General features: G+C 35.5%; 1 protein-coding gene across 2 annotated transcripts in view; it reads left to right on the top strand.

The window, feature by feature from the left end:
- Nucleotides 1-15,594, top strand: part of Atg2b (autophagy related 2B) — an 81,779-nt gene that overhangs the window by 15,507 nt on the left and 50,678 nt on the right. The window contains exons 3-11 of one of the 2 annotated variants that reach the window (XM_004836993.4): nt 1,581-1,733; nt 2,202-2,304; nt 4,007-4,169; nt 4,991-5,170; nt 10,518-10,614; nt 11,122-11,307; nt 12,731-12,885; nt 12,981-13,086; nt 14,393-14,651. In XM_004836993.4, the coding sequence (XP_004837050.2) occupies nt 1,581-1,733; nt 2,202-2,304; nt 4,007-4,169; nt 4,991-5,170; nt 10,518-10,614; nt 11,122-11,307; nt 12,731-12,885; nt 12,981-13,086; nt 14,393-14,651 (1,402 nt within the window). The remainder of the gene's footprint in view (nt 1-1,580; nt 1,734-2,201; nt 2,305-4,006; nt 4,170-4,990; nt 5,171-10,517; nt 10,615-11,121; nt 11,308-12,730; nt 12,886-12,980; nt 13,087-14,392; nt 14,652-15,594) is intronic. The other variant, XM_004836995.4, reaches the window with a different exon arrangement.

The raw sequence follows: 15,594 nt of genomic DNA, 5'->3' as shown, positions 1-15,594 counted from the left end.
ATTGTCCAGGCTGGTCTTCAAAGTGTGATCCTCCTGCTTCAGCCTTTTGAGTACTTGAAGTTACAGCCGTGCACTGCCATGCCTGGATAAAGATATTTGTAATTTTTGCCGCCTGCTTTGCAAGTGTAGGGATCCAAGTTCAATCCCTGGTACCCCCCCCCAAAAAAAGATATTTGTAATTTAAAAATTCTAAGTATCATGCCCCAAACAAAGAAGAGTTCTCAAAGATAGATGGTGAAATATTGAAAGGACACAGATTAGACTTGAAGGGACTTCTATTAACCAAATCTTAGACAACTGGAGTGTTAAACAAAGAATAATGGCAATAATAATAATACACTAAGTAAAAAATCCCTGGGCCCATATTGATATAAATAAATAAGCATGTAAAGTGGACAGGAAGAAGGGAATGTTCTTCTTTATAGTAGAATACCTACTTAGAAAAAATGGATTGAACTAGATAAAATTAAAAAGTCTAGGTGAAGGGTATATGGGTATACAATAATACAATTTTAACAATCTGATACTAATTTTCAAGAATATTCTCTTTTCACTGTAATAGGTAGATATAATACTTCCTAATGGAAAGTAAAACTTTAAAATAAGATATTTTTTCCTTTTGAAAATATTTCATTAAAAGGGCTTTAGAATTCCATTTTGGAAGGGAATAATTCTAGTAATCTCCATCAGTTTGCTTTGAATTTTGTAAGGGTGTGCAATGGAATTTTCTCTGGATGGATGATCTAGAAAGGATTTTTCACAGTTCATGTGTTTCTTCCTCCAGGGATGCTCTTCTATTTTATCTATATTTATACTGATTTCCAAAGCCTATGTCATCTGCTGCCTTTTCCAGATTTCCTGTTAATTTTTGGCTAGAAGAATTAGCTCTTAGCTTTACAAGAATTAGCCTCTTAGCTTTGTAATGCTTTCTGTTAACATGTAATAGCAGCCTATTAATTCTTCTTAGCCGTATTTTACTTCTTCTATGATACTGTAAACTCTGAATGCAGTATTTCATAATTAATTTATTTTTCTGTTTCCTGAAGCAGGGTTAGCTTATAGATCAATCAGACCTGTCACCTGTTTTTATAAATAAAAATTTATTGAAAGGTAGCCATGCTTATTTGCTTTCTGCTCTTTCACTACTTTTGTACTATTGTGGGAGAGTTGAATAATTCTGATACAGAATATATTGTTCACAAAGCGTAAAATATTTACTATCTGATCCTTTACAGAAAATATTTGTTGACCTCTACTCTATAGTATTTAGAACAGTACCATGTATCTAAAAATACCTTAATGAATATATGAATTAATAAATTAATAAATATTTGAATTAATATTTGATAAAAACAAACATGCAGTGAGAGCACATGTCTCTGGAATTTTTTCTGGGATCTTTTTTAGTTGTTGTTTTCAGTTGTCAGTAAGATAATATTTAAATCTTGAGAATAATTTCTAGAATATTGCTTCTGTGGTCAATAGCATAATGTTAACAATCTATTTGAAATGTGTTATTTTAAGAAATGGTATTATTGTGATTTGAGAAATAATTTAGGATTAATGTATATTTTCTGCAGCTACTGGTTCTGAACCTATGTATTGGTCAAGTTTCATGACCAGCAGTATGCAACTGGCAAAAGAGTGTCTTAGCCAGAAACTAACAGATGAACAAGGAGAAGGATCCCAGCCTTTTGAAGGACTTGAAAAGTTTGCTGAAACTATTGAAACAGGTTTGGTGTCATTGAACATTTTCAAAATTTCAGATTTTATTTAGTAACTTGTATCTTTAATAAGCCCTGTATAAAGCAACTAACTCTATTGGACTGATTTTAAAAGGATTGGTGTTCTTATTTCAGAACTTTAGAATTGAGATTATTTTAAATGTTGTATTCAGTTGAACTGCATGCTCCTTTTCTCGGTAGTCTTTCCTTTGTTTAATTTATTATGCTTGCAGAGTGACAGGATTAGAATCCAATAGACAGCGTTAGTCATCGTCTTAGGTGTCTGATGAGATGTAACTGGGTAAGTGTTCAGGAATGCATGGTATTTAATACAAAGCTCAGGATTTGGGGATTGTAAAGGAAATAAATCTAGTTTACTTTTTAAAGTTCTTATCAAATTAATATTTATTTCTTTAATTAGAAGTTTTTATTTAGTTTAATATGGTTCTTCCATTGATGATTACTTGTTTACTGTAGTACTAAGAAGAGTAAAAGTCACTTTTATAGACACAGTTTTGAGAATTGAACATGTGCCAGAGAACTCCAAAACTGGAACTGCACTTGAAATTCGAATAGAGAGGTAAGAAGTTTTATATCTGAAAATAGATAACCCTATTGTAACTGTCATGTTAAATTTCAGGATGTTGGGCTGGGGCTGTGAGAAATCCTAGTATCTATCCCCAGCACTGGAAAAAAAATGTCTGCAATGCTTTTGGAGTGTAGAGGTGTTGATATTAAATTAAAATATTGCATAATTTCAGAGTGAAATGCTACTCTCTGAGTTATGTTTTAATCTCATTACTGAAAATTTAAAGCACCATTTGGGCTGTAATTATATGTAGTACTATGTTGAATTCAAAGCTGTTAATATCACATCAAAATAATCAATTATTGAGCGTTGTTAAATTTTAGTCCCTCTTTGGCCTTTTGGGACTTTTTCTTGTGAACAGTGAAACGAGCCTAGCCGTGTTTCAGTAATGTGACTTTTTGACTGAGCTGTGCTTATCTGAGTGCTGCTTAGTGAGGAAGGGTGAGGGCAGTTTCTTTTGAGGATTCTGTGAGGATAGTTTGGAGGGTAGTATGTAAAATAAATAGTGATTACATGATAGGAACACACTGCTTTTCATTTTCTCTGTATACTCAGTTGAATCCATATGAGTAACTCGGAAGTAGAAATTCATTTTCATAGTTGCGCCTGAGTGCTGGTCTGAAGTAGTAACTGTTCCTGCATCAGTGCCGTATGAGCTGCCCACAGAGATGGCAGGATGGCTTTGTATGCTGAGCACCAAAGACGCCTTGAGTCTCTATGTTGTATCCTTTACCAACATATGTTAGGGTTTCTGTCTTTCGCAAAACTCTTATTAGTAAAACAGTTACTGTAACAGACCTGTAAAATGAGGAGCCATTATCTTAGCTGATGTATTCAAACAGTATCTAACATCTTTCACATTTAAAACCACATTTAAAAATTTCTTTTTTGAGACAGGCTCTCACTCTGTAATTCAGGCTGGCCTTAAACTCATTATGTAGCCCAGGGTGGCCCCCTCCAACTCACAGCAATCCTCCTGCTCAGCTTCCTGAGTGCTGGGATAACAGGGTGTGCTACCCCGCCTAGTCCTAGAACCACATTCTTTATCTTGTTTAAACTGGGTATTGGTCACAGAAGAATTCAGAAATGTCATTCCTTGTTAGACTTGAGACTGGGAGCCAAGTGGTGTCTTACTGTTACGGGAGATGTTTCTTGAGAGAGTGTAGGAATTGTTTTTCTTTTTCTTTTTGGTACCGGGGATTGAACTCAGGACCTTTTGCTTGCGGGGCAGGCACACTGCCACTGAGCTAAATCCCCAGCCAAGGAATTGTTTTTCTTGAAGGTAACTTTAGGAAGTTACTAATTTTCCCACCAAAATTTAAGAGACTCATAAGACTTTTTTTCTTGGAGTTAAGGTCTCTTTGTGAAATACTTTATTTGATGCTGACCTGCATTATAGGCATTCTTGAGGTCAGTCTGTAAGGACTTGTTTCCTGAGGGTGGCCATTGCCTCGCAATAGACTTCTTTTTTTTTTGGTACGGAGGATGGAACTCAGGTCCTTGTGCTTGCGCAGCAGGTGGCGAAACCACTGTGCTAAATCCCCAGCCCTATTATAGGCATTCTTGTTATAGACATATTCAAAGGAGAACTAACCCCTGAAAAATCTCTTTAACTTTAAAGCTCATCATCTTTTATCATTGCAAATAAGTTTTCCTGGGAATTTTGTACAAATGCGCTTTTTGTTTTTTTCAGAACTGTATACTGTGATGAAACTGCTGATGAATCCTCAGGAATCAATGTGCATCAACCCACCGCTTTTGCTCACAAATTACTTCAGCTTTCTGGAGTGTCTATCTTCTGGGATGAATTTTCTGCATCAGCGAAATCTTCCCCAGTGTGTTCAACTGCACCAGCGGTAAGGAAAAGCACCCAAAACATAATCACAGATTTTTAGAATGCTGAATTTAAATGAAGGCTATGAAATTTTGCTAGGATATGTAACATAGGTTAATAGTCTCGATCTGGTTTGGGAGTCAACACAAATATTCAGTGGTGGTGATATGTATTTCAGAGATTTTGAAACCCTCAGAATTAATGCCTTTCCCATCAGTTAGCTGTTCATTAGTTTGCTAGAGGAGCATTGGATACTGTGTCTTGGGGCAAAGTGGTATATTAACATCTAATATCCTTTTGCATTAAATTCAGGAAATTAAACAGTGTTCAGAATCACCTTCATAATGTATTGCTGAAAACTTATCTTACAAATCATATCTTTAAAAAATACTTTCTGATTAAGGAACTCTGTTAATTTTTTCCAGGAGCACAGAACCCTTTGGTCAATCAGTCATTCCATAATTTAACTTTGACAGTATTTCACAAATCAGATTTTCTTAGTTATACAGTGTCTATTAGCTTTTCTTATTGCTGCAATGTGGATAGATACTGTGTTTCCTTCAGAAAGTTCTTTTCCATGATTTATCTTCATCTGCAAGATACTATGCTAACCTAACTGTCCCACATTTCATTTTAGCTACAAGATACTGGTTTATCCATTGTAACAATACAATTTTTTTTTTTTTTTTGTACTGGGGATCGAACTCGGGTCCTTGTGCTTGTGCAGAACAATACAATTTTTGATGTCAAATATTTCATTTTAGTTGACATTTATGTTTTGAATTCTAGTATATTTCCACTGAAGTATTTAATAGTTGTTTTATTCTTCTTTCATTATTATAGGAAACTGAGCCAAAGCTGTCACCTAGCTGGAACCCCAAGATTATTTATGAGCCACACCCACAACTAACTAGAAATTTACCGGAGATAGCACCCTCGGACCCAGTGCAGATTGGAGGGTTGTTTGGTAGAATGGAATTGAGTCTCACATTGAAACAGAATGAAGTACTTCCTGGAGCTAAGGTCAGGATTCATTTTATTTTCTCTAGTAAAACGATGACTGTTCTTTAATCAATATAGTTTCCTCCTGCTTGATTACTGTTGGTTATCCTTAACTAAATATCTGTTGTCTCCCAGTCAGTATTTTTACTCTCAGTTGGTGCAAATGTCTTAGGTCATAGAATTCAAGTGAGGACTGCCTTTGCCCTGCACTGCAAGTCAGGTTTTACAAAAGGCTGCTTTCTATGCAGTCCAGGAACAGACACAAAAAAAAGAACCCCCAAAACAAAACAAAAAAAATCCCTTTTTGTATTAAGCATATTTAAGATGACTAGGAATTCATTATACAATCTCTTTCAGTCATAAAATTAAGAAGTTTTAAAGGGAAAGAGGTTTGGAAAGTGAGCTTTCCACTGTAGAAGATATTTATGTAATTATGTATGTATGAATGGATGACTATTTTTATAGTTGTATAATATTTATAAAAAGAGATTTATCTGTCTAATGTGCCTCATGGCTTTTGGAAGACATTTAATAGAGGCACTTGTACTTGTTTCCTAGCAAATGTTGATCAATAGCATTGGACAATCAGGAGCCTCACAATTATTTAACCAGTTAAAAATGTATTTGTCACACTTTATTTTCTTACTCTGGTTTAAATTAAGAGGCTACCAGGATTTATTCATTTTTATTACTGATCCAGCTAACTGGAGATATTTGAGTGACTGCTGAATGTCAGGCCCTGTGCAGGTTCTTGAAACAGATGCAGAGGTGGGTGGAATACCAGCTTTGCCTTACTGAAAGATATACCCAGGAGAATAGAGATTGCTGTGGGAACACACAAGAGGGAGGCACTAAATACTTGGGAATATGTATAGAAAGATTTTCAGGGGAGTGAAGAATCCTTGGAATTACTCCCTTGGATTTGGGATACTTGACTGGATTGGAGGAGAAGGAAAGTGATAATTAGAATGAAGACACTCGTTTTACAGATTACTGCCCTCCCCTTTGTTTACTGCCACCCCACCTCAGATGGTGTAGAATCCTTTCACAAGGATTCCAGCCCTTCATGAAGTAAATAGCAGGAGGAGATTGTTAGTGGAGCAGGTATGTGTATGTTACTGGAGTAGGTATGTGTAAACACCTGAGGGCCTCGCCTGCTGTGGGAAACAGCACACTTCTGTCTTTGGGCAATGCATCTGCTTAAGAAGGAAGAACCATAGCAATAACTTTCATAATTTTGTTTGGACTCCTTATATGTAGTCTTCAGCATTACAATTGATCTTAGCCCAAAGGCCGAGAAGCGATAGTCTTCAACATTTGTATGTTTTTGATCTTTGTGTAAACCCAAAGTTTTGCACATTGTGTATTGATTTATATTGGTGCTGTTTATATTGTACTCTTAGAGTTTTGTATGTTAAGTCACAAATGAACATCTGGAAATTTTGCATGGTGACATTGTGTGCCAGGCAGGGTTTACTATTTAGTGATACTATTACTTTTTTTTGGTACTGGGGATCGAACTCCTGACCTTGCGCTTGTGAGGCAGGCGCCGGAACCACTGAGCTAAATCCCCAGCTAATGATACTATTATCCTTGCCTATACAGTAACTTTTGTATAGTAATTTGAGTATTTGAGATTTTGTTTTTATTTAATGAAAATGAATGCTAATATAATGAAAATACTATAATAAAATATGTGAATATAATGAAAATAAAAGTCCTGTAGATTAACACTGAGAAATATAGATTTCATAACCTTAATGGAGTATAGACAAAGGTGGTATTCCTGGGTTGCCCAAAGCGATAGAGCTTTAGTCTGTTCACACTATTCATTAAACTTAAGTCTTTCAACTGTGAGTTTAAAATGTTACAAAAAATTTCATACATTTTTCCTTTTTTAGTTCTGAAAATAGTATTCTGTTGAGAAGCATGTAAGTCTGGTAGTTCATGTTTAGTTTTGGCATATGTTTTTGGGAATGCATTATATACTAAAGTAAGGGACTGCCTGGATTGAATTTAAAGACTTTTTTTCATTACCTTATTACGCTGAGTTGAAATTTTCTTTTTAGTTGTTATTTTCTGTCTTATATTTCCTTTTTTTTTTTTTCATATATAAAAAATTAACCTCAACCCTTTATTTCCATACATGAAAACAACTTGAAGGGACCTGTGAACCTAAATAAGAAAGCCTGAAAGTATGAAACTTTAAGAAGAAATTGTAAGGGAAAATATTTATGAATTCAGGGTAGGCAAGAACTACCTAGGATACAAAAGACATGATGTATAAAAGAAAAAAAATGATAAATGAGATTCCATCAATATTTAGAACTTTAAATGACATCATTAAAATGAAAAGTAGTCCTTAAACAGACCATATTTCCAATGCATACAACTTATGACCAGAATATATAAAGAACTCTTACAGCTCATTAATAGACAACCCAATTAAAATGTAGACATAAGAAGATGATAAATAGCCAGTATAGCACAAGGAATGGTGTGCAACTCTAGAATCAGAAAAATACTAATCAGTACAATAACAAGATTGAATTATACACTCATTAGGGAGTTGAAGTTCAAAGTTTGAAAAGCCTTGTCATGACCTTTTCTTTTTGTTGGATTCTTCCCCTTTGCATTTAATTTGTCACGCCCAGTGGATTCATTCTGCTGGGTTTCCTGGGGTTGTGATCTTCATTGTCTTTTCCTAGGCTATTGTCTAAAATTTTTTGGAGTGCTTGTTTGGTATTCATGAAGTTCCTGAGGTGCTCTTTATCATGAAACTATCTTATTTCTCCATCAATTTTGAAAGATAGTTTTGCAGGGTACATCAGTCTGGGTTGGAGGCTGTTTTCCTTTAGGGCTTGAAATACATCACTCCAAGCTCTTCTTGCCTTGAGGGTTTGCATTGAGAAGTCTGCTGTGATTCTGATGGGCTTTCCTTTTATGTGATTTGTTTCTTTTCTTTCACTGCTTGTAGAATTTTGTTCTTCTGTTGAATTTCTGGAATCCTAACTATTATATGCCTATGTGTAGACATTTTTTGATTAAGGCTAGCTGGAGTCCTATATGCCTCACTTATCTGTATGTAAAGTTCTTTGCCCCTCCTTGGGAAGTTTTCTGCCATCACTTCTGTGAACAGTTTTTTTATGTCATCTGCACTCTCTCCTGTTTCTTCATTGACTCCAATCAAGTCTTATGTTATTCTTCTTTGGATCGTCTAGCAGCTGCTGGATTGATTTCTTGTGTACCCTTACAATTTTAAAGCAATTTTTCTTTTCCTCTTCACTAATTGCAATCTTATCTTCTATATGTGAAATTCTATCCTCACATTCTTCATTCTGCTGCACAGACTTTCGATGGAGTTTTTAATCTCTTGGAAATCTGTTTGTATCTGTTTTATGGATTCCCTTAGTTTCCTATGTTGGGGTTCCATCATGTTCCTCAGCTGCTCTATTTTTTTATCTGTGTCCTCTCTAGATTTATTAATCATGTCTTGCACCATGAGCAAAATCTTTGCTGTTATCTGAGTAATTATTTCTGATTTCATTTTTCCCAGATCCTCTTTTGTTGGCAGTTCAGAGAGTCCAGGTAGTTGAGTATCAGATTGTTCTATCTCGTTTCCCTTTGGGGTTGCTGTAGGTGATCTGGAAGTCTGTTTTTGAGGCTTGTTTATGTGTTTTCTCATTTCCCTGGGGCGGGGGTGGGGTCGGTTTGCTTCTGGCAACCATGCGGCTCATCTTCTCTGCCCTAAGAGCTTGGGATGGCAGCGGGGGAGCTTCCTTCCAGGTTCTGGGACCAGCTCAGCTTCTCTGCCCTAGGAGCTTGGGATGGCGGTGGGGGATCTTCCTTTTGGGTGCTGGGACCAGCACACCTTCTCTGCCCTAGGAGCCTGGGATGGAGGAGGGGAGCTTCCTTCTGGGTGCTGGGACCGGCTGAGCTTCTCTGCCCTAGGAGCCTGGGATGGAGGCAGGGAGCTTCCTTCCGGGTGCTAGGACCACCTGAGCTTCTCTGCCCTAGGAGCCTGGGATGGAGGCAGAGAGCTTCCTTCTGGGTGCTGGGACCTGCTCACCTTCTCTACCCTACTGTCGTATATTTCTAAAAGAAAGTAATAAGAACTTTGTTCTATGTATACCAAATTCAGAATGTACTAATAATGAAATATTTTTTTTTTTCTGGTACTGGGAATTGAATTGAAATCAGGGCCTTGCACTTACCAGGTAGGCACGGTGCCACTGAGCTACATCCCCAGCTAATAATGAAATATTTCTAAAAAAATTGAAAATGAGACTCTTGATCATTCTAAGGAAGATCAGAGATTGTATTCTCAGTACTAAGAAAAGAATTGGTGTATAATCAAAAACACATTTTCCTGCTCTCCTCAGCTGTAATTGAGGACATGGCCAGGAATGTCAGCAGTCAACAAAGAGCCCCTAAAAAAATGATAGTAATGATCATTGTTATTAAATAGTGTGTTGTATTCTTAGTCAGATCATGAAAATTTATATCATAGTCACTGTGTAGTTTATTGTTTTTAGAATGAGAAGGAATTTGTTTTTCTCTTGGGCAAGAAGCTATTTTTTATTAGTTGAATAGAAGCTATGTTTTATTAGTTGAATAATTTGTCAGTTGCAAAATGGCATAAGGATAATAACAGAAGTTACTCTTCCCATGTTAGAACTAAGAGGAAGTGAATGAAAAGATAGAGATATGCATCTTTTTAGAGATAGTGTAGAGAATAGAGTTATTGCTTTTGTCAGAGTATTTTGCACAAGAATCAGGAAGAGGGTGTGATGGAACTTTTATTTGTAGAAGGAAATATGGGTGGACAGGTGCAATAAGGGAAGTCCCCCAAAGTACCCTCTGCTGACCCTGTTTCTGCTGTAGCTGCTACTTTTACAGCCCAGAGAGCATAGACTTAGTGGAACACAGTAAGCACCTGAGAGGGGCCGTGTTGGCAGAGTGTGACCCATGGACAGGCTTATGAAAGTCGACTTTATTTGTTCTTGGTTCAAACTGAGCTTTAAGGACCATGGTTTGAGTCTTTTGAAGGTCATACTGTAGTATTGTTTCCTTAATATTCTTTCTTTGACACAGTCTTAATGCCTTCTCAAATAACAAATACTCAGAAGACAAAGAGATAAAATATATGACATTGGACTTGCTAGCATGGGACTCCTCAGGATTTTTCCTTCTAAAGCAGTAGTTTAATGGCCTTTAAGGCTTTTCATTTAGATTGCATGAATTAGTAGAGTCTTAGGTGAAGGAATCTAAGATAAAGGTAAGTATTTATCTCAGTAATGTAAAATATAATGAGATTTATGGTGATGAGCATTTAAAGGGTATTCATCCCTAATTTTTTTTCTTTAAGTTGGATGTTGATGGACAGATAGACTCTATTCATCTGTTCCTGTCGCCAGGGCAGGTTCACTTGCTTTTGGATATGTTAGCAGCTATTGCTGGACCAGGCAAGTATAACTCAACTATTATTTTTAATTCTTTGAAACTTTAAAATTTAAATCTATAACATTCATATAGGAAAGTATATTTTTGAATATGTAGAATGTAAAGATGAGACTAAATAAGAATCCTAAATAGTTAATTGGATTGGGGCCTTTGAATTGTATTATGGTACAAATTTACATTCAGATTATTTGTATTACGTTCTTAACTCTTTCAAAAATGCTCTGATTTATTTCTTTGGTTAAGGATAGTTGTATAAACTGAGAAAATATAATTTTTGGACCCAGTAAATAGCATGCATATTAAAATATTTTTAATGACTAATATCTATCACACAGGTAAGTTTTTGATTCCTGTTGCTTATAACTTGCTTATAACTGTAGCTGTAGTTTTGCACTGAATGTGGTGTTCATTCGCCATTGGTTTTGGATAAATGGGTTTGGGGAGAGAAATGCTTAAGTAAATTACTCCAAATTTAATTACTGTCTTGCTTTCCTTTTGTATACTTATAGACAATTCTAGCAAAATAGGGTTAGCTAATAAAGATAGGAAAAACCGACCTATGCAACAGGAAGACGAGTATCGAATTCAGATGGAATTAAACCGGTATTATTTGAGAAAAGATTCCCTGTCTGTGGGTGTATCTTCAGAGCAAAGCTTTTATGAGACAGAAACGGCTCGTACACCTTCTAGCCGTGGTAAGCAACTCAGTTGACCCCAGAGTCACACCTTATCATGATAGGTAAAATTAAACTTAATTTAGTTAGCAATGAAGAACAAAAGACCTATAATATAAGAGAGTTTCAGTTTATAAATTGACCTAACTACAGCATTATAGTGATGTATCAGCACATCATTACTGTGGTTATCCTTTTTGATTGTATATAAATTATTTTCCTAAGGAAAGTCTATTTATAAAATGTAGATTTACACAAAGGACAAATTGAAAATAATTATTCATTTTGTCAAATTATAGGCTCACATAATGATGTATAGTAGATTCTTTAAATAGGGAGCTTTTCTTTATTAATCTTTCCATCAATTATATGTAAATATAAATGTTTCCATGCTTATTACATTTCCATGCTTACATTAACAGTTGTTACTGAATGTTTAAGCACTGATACCATAAATAATAAGAATCAATTTAAGTATGGAATGTTGAACCAAATACAAAATTAAAACATACTCAAATTTTGGCCATAACAAGCTTCCTTTGCATGAAGGTAAAATAGTTCCCAAAAGAAAGAACTGAAATGTAAATAGAATTGAATTCTAAATAATGTACTTGGTGTTTTTTTGGAACCAGGGATCAAACTCGGGACCTTGCACTTGCAAGGCAGGCAGTGTAACCACTGAGCTAAATCCCTGGCCCTGGTTTTCTTTTTTTAAAAGGAAGTAGCGCTATCCACATGCAACCAGATTGCAATATATTTGTTCTATCTATCTATCTATCTATCTATCTATCTATCTATCTATCTATCTATCTATCTGTCTATCTATCTATTGGTATTAGGAGGGCTTGAAATTGAGTCCAGGGCATTGTGCATACTAATATCACTTTAAAATCTGAATTTTGACTTTTTTTATGGTTGAATTTTGACTTCTGAATCGTCATATGACACTTAAAAATATATCTGGTTGGGCCGGGGATTTAGCTCCGTGGTTTAGCCGCCTGCTGTGCAAGGACCCGAGTTCAATCCCCGGTACCAAAAAAAAAAAAAAAAAAAAAAAAAAAAAATATATATATATATATATATATATATATATATATATATACGCACACACACATGTATATGTATACATATACATATATATGCGTATATATATATATATATATATCTGGTAATAACTGAATATAATATATTTAAAAAACCCAAAATATCCATTAGCAGGAGAGCTTAACCTTTTGTTAATTTATATTCATTCAGTTGAGTTTTTACTGTGCCATTAATATCTCAGGTTCAAATATATTATCCCATTGGAAATAACATACAGTTTGGGGCACCACTATGTCTTGGTAATCTGAAGGAAGAAGACTTTATTTATGTGTATTAGCTTACTTTAAAGACATGAATTGATGAAATTATAACATCAGTGATGACATTTACTTTTCTCCAGAAGAAGAAGTTTTCTTCTCCATGGCGGATATGGATATGTCCCATAGTCTCTCTTCTCTTCCACCCCTTGGGGATCCCCCAAATATGGACCTGGAGTTATCATTAACTAGTACATACACAAATACCCCAGCAGGATCCCCATTAAGTGCTACTGTGGTAAAGTATTACTTAATATATATGTATTTTTAATTCAAAAGTTGCTTCTAAAATTCTGTAGTTTATTCATGTCCTCTAAAAAAATCTTTTCATAGCTTCAGCCAACTTGGGGAGAATTCCTTGATCCTCATAAAGAGCAGCCAGTGAGAGGGTCATCATTTCCACCCAACCTAGTTCACCCGGCATCTTTGCAAAAGGCAGGTAAGTACGAGGAAGACACTTATTGTTAGTTTCCAGTGGAATTTTTGAAAATTTAAAAACTAAAAACAATTTGTTACTTTTAAAAAAACCATTCTGTCTTCTTTCATTTTTATTTTCTCTCTTTTTTTCCCATAAATGTCAGTTTTATTTATTTACTTTTTTACCTTGATGGCTAAACATGCTAAAAAAGTCCTTGCTTTTTTTGTTTGTTTGTTTTGTCCTTCATAAAATTTCCCTTAGTCTGGGCCATTGAACAAAGTTGAGAAGGAAAATGAATTCTCAAACAGTTCGTGGTGAAATATATTAGAACAGTTGCTCATTTAGTGTATTCTTTGTGTATTAAGACATTGTTATTTTGTTAGTGAAAAAGTACACTATCAGTTTATTCTTACTGTTATTGGAGCTTAGGAATCTTCATAATCCAGCTGATTTCTTCTTTTTTTCTCTTTTTTCTCTATACCAGGAATCGAACTCAAGACCTTGTGCTTGCCAGGCAGGTGCAGGTGCCGCTGAGCTAAATCCCCAGCCTTTTCTTTTTCTTCTTCTTTTTGTTGTTGTTGCTGAGGCTCTAACCCAGGGCTTCACATATGCCAGGCACACATTCTACTGCTGAGCTGTTCCCCCAACCCCGTATTTGTGTGTATGTCTTTGTTTTTTCACTATTTATATATTCCTTAAAAGGGAATCTTATGTTTTTACTCTGCATTTTTTTCTTTTTTGGCAGTGCTAAGGATGGAGCCCAGGGCTTCATGTACATTAGATAAGCACTTTACCCCTAAGCCCCCTTACTCTGAAAATTTTAGTTGAAATGAACATAAGACTTAAAGAAAATTTGGTGCATAGTTTTTGTTTAATCTTCACTTTCCAATATAGTTTTATTAATGTAAAAGCTTTGGTCATATATTTACTATTGTAAAATAACTCTTTGTTATTTTGGAGCTGGGGATTGTACCCAGGGCCTTTGCACTGAGCTAGTTACATTTCCAGCCTTTTTATATTTTATTTTGAGACAGGGTCTTGGCTAAGTTGTCCAGGTGGAATTTGATCCTGCAATTCTCCCTCCTCCCAAAGTGCTGGGATCACAGGCGTGCACCATAGCTAGGCTGTAATGTGATTCTTTTCTGCTTCAAGTATCAAGGATCCTGGATATAAGATATAGCAAGATAACAATTCATTTTACCATACGTGTTTAATATCATTCTAATTGTGTGATCAGTTGTTTTTTAAAGCTAATACATGAGTAAATGCACATGAATTATCTTTAAGTAGTAAACTTACATACATATTTTGAATACATGTATTTCAGCTCTCCCGTCTAGATCCGTTTCAATGGATGAATCCAGGCCTGAGCTTATTTTTAGGCTAGCTATTGGAACTTTTTCAGTCTCCGTGCTTCACATTGATCCTTTATCTTCGCCTGAGACGTCATTGAACCTCAATCCATTGACACCTATGGCTGTAGCTTTCTTTACTTGTATAGAAAAGATTGATCCTGCAAGATTTTCAGCAGATTTTAAGTCTTTCCGAGCAGTGTTTGCGGAAGCTTGCTCACATGATCATCTTAGGTAAACTCTTTTATGTTCATTAATAATCTCAAGAAAGAGCCTCATGTGGATGTTTGCATCCGTCTGTCTGCATTTATTTTTATAATTTATGTTCGATTTATAAATGAGTGAAGTATTCTTGCAGTGCTATAGAGGTGTTTAGTATTGATGCTCTCATTCAGGCTACGTAGAGCAGTGCAGATATAGGTCTAGATAATCCAGAGTTTTGCTTAATTATATCTGTGGCTCCCTGCCCTGCTTCTGCCATTTCTTTGACCTTATTTTGCTCTCATCCCATTGCCACTATTATAGTCAGTAAAATGTTCTTATTGTCACTGGCATTATCAGGACTGATGGTGGTGAGAGTAGAACTAATGAGAAGGGACTTGGAAATGGTCCATTGGCTGCTGGCCAAGGGGTGAGAAACAATACTAAGGCTGACTGAGCTTGGGATGCTACATTTTCTACTTCTTTTTTTTTTTGGTACTGGGGATTGAACTCGGGACCTTGGGCTTGTGAGACAAGCAGCAGCACCACGGAGCTAAATCCATGGCCCCATTTTCTACTTCTTAAAAGAATATAAAAAGCTGTCCAAATGCCAGTGATCCTTTATGAGTTGAGTCCTAATAGTTGAGGAGATATTTGAATTTGTAGGTTTGATATTATTACCAATCAAATACTACTTATACTGTAAACTGTTGAGTGATGGTTTAAGCACATTTATTTTTTAGAAAATACATGGAGGTTTTCTTTTATCATAATATTTTTTAAGTATTAAAATTAATATGCAAAGTAGTTTTGATAGCTACCAAAAGATACCCTACAGATTAGTAAGTACCATAATATTTATAATCAAATTATAAAGATATTTCCCTACCATTTTTGACAAGGTTTCAAGTATCTACGAATTGGAAAACATTACAGAAGCCAATTGGATGTAGTGGTGCAAGCCTGTAATCGCAAC

This window comes from Heterocephalus glaber, unplaced genomic scaffold (assembly GCF_053883595.1).
Source record: "Heterocephalus glaber isolate CG9 unplaced genomic scaffold, H.glaber_assembly_v1.0 deba00001608, whole genome shotgun sequence".
Taxonomy (NCBI): Eukaryota; Metazoa; Chordata; class Mammalia; order Rodentia; family Bathyergidae; genus Heterocephalus; species Heterocephalus glaber.
Note: the sequence above shows the minus strand (reverse complement) of the source record. Positions and strands in the feature narration are given on the sequence as shown.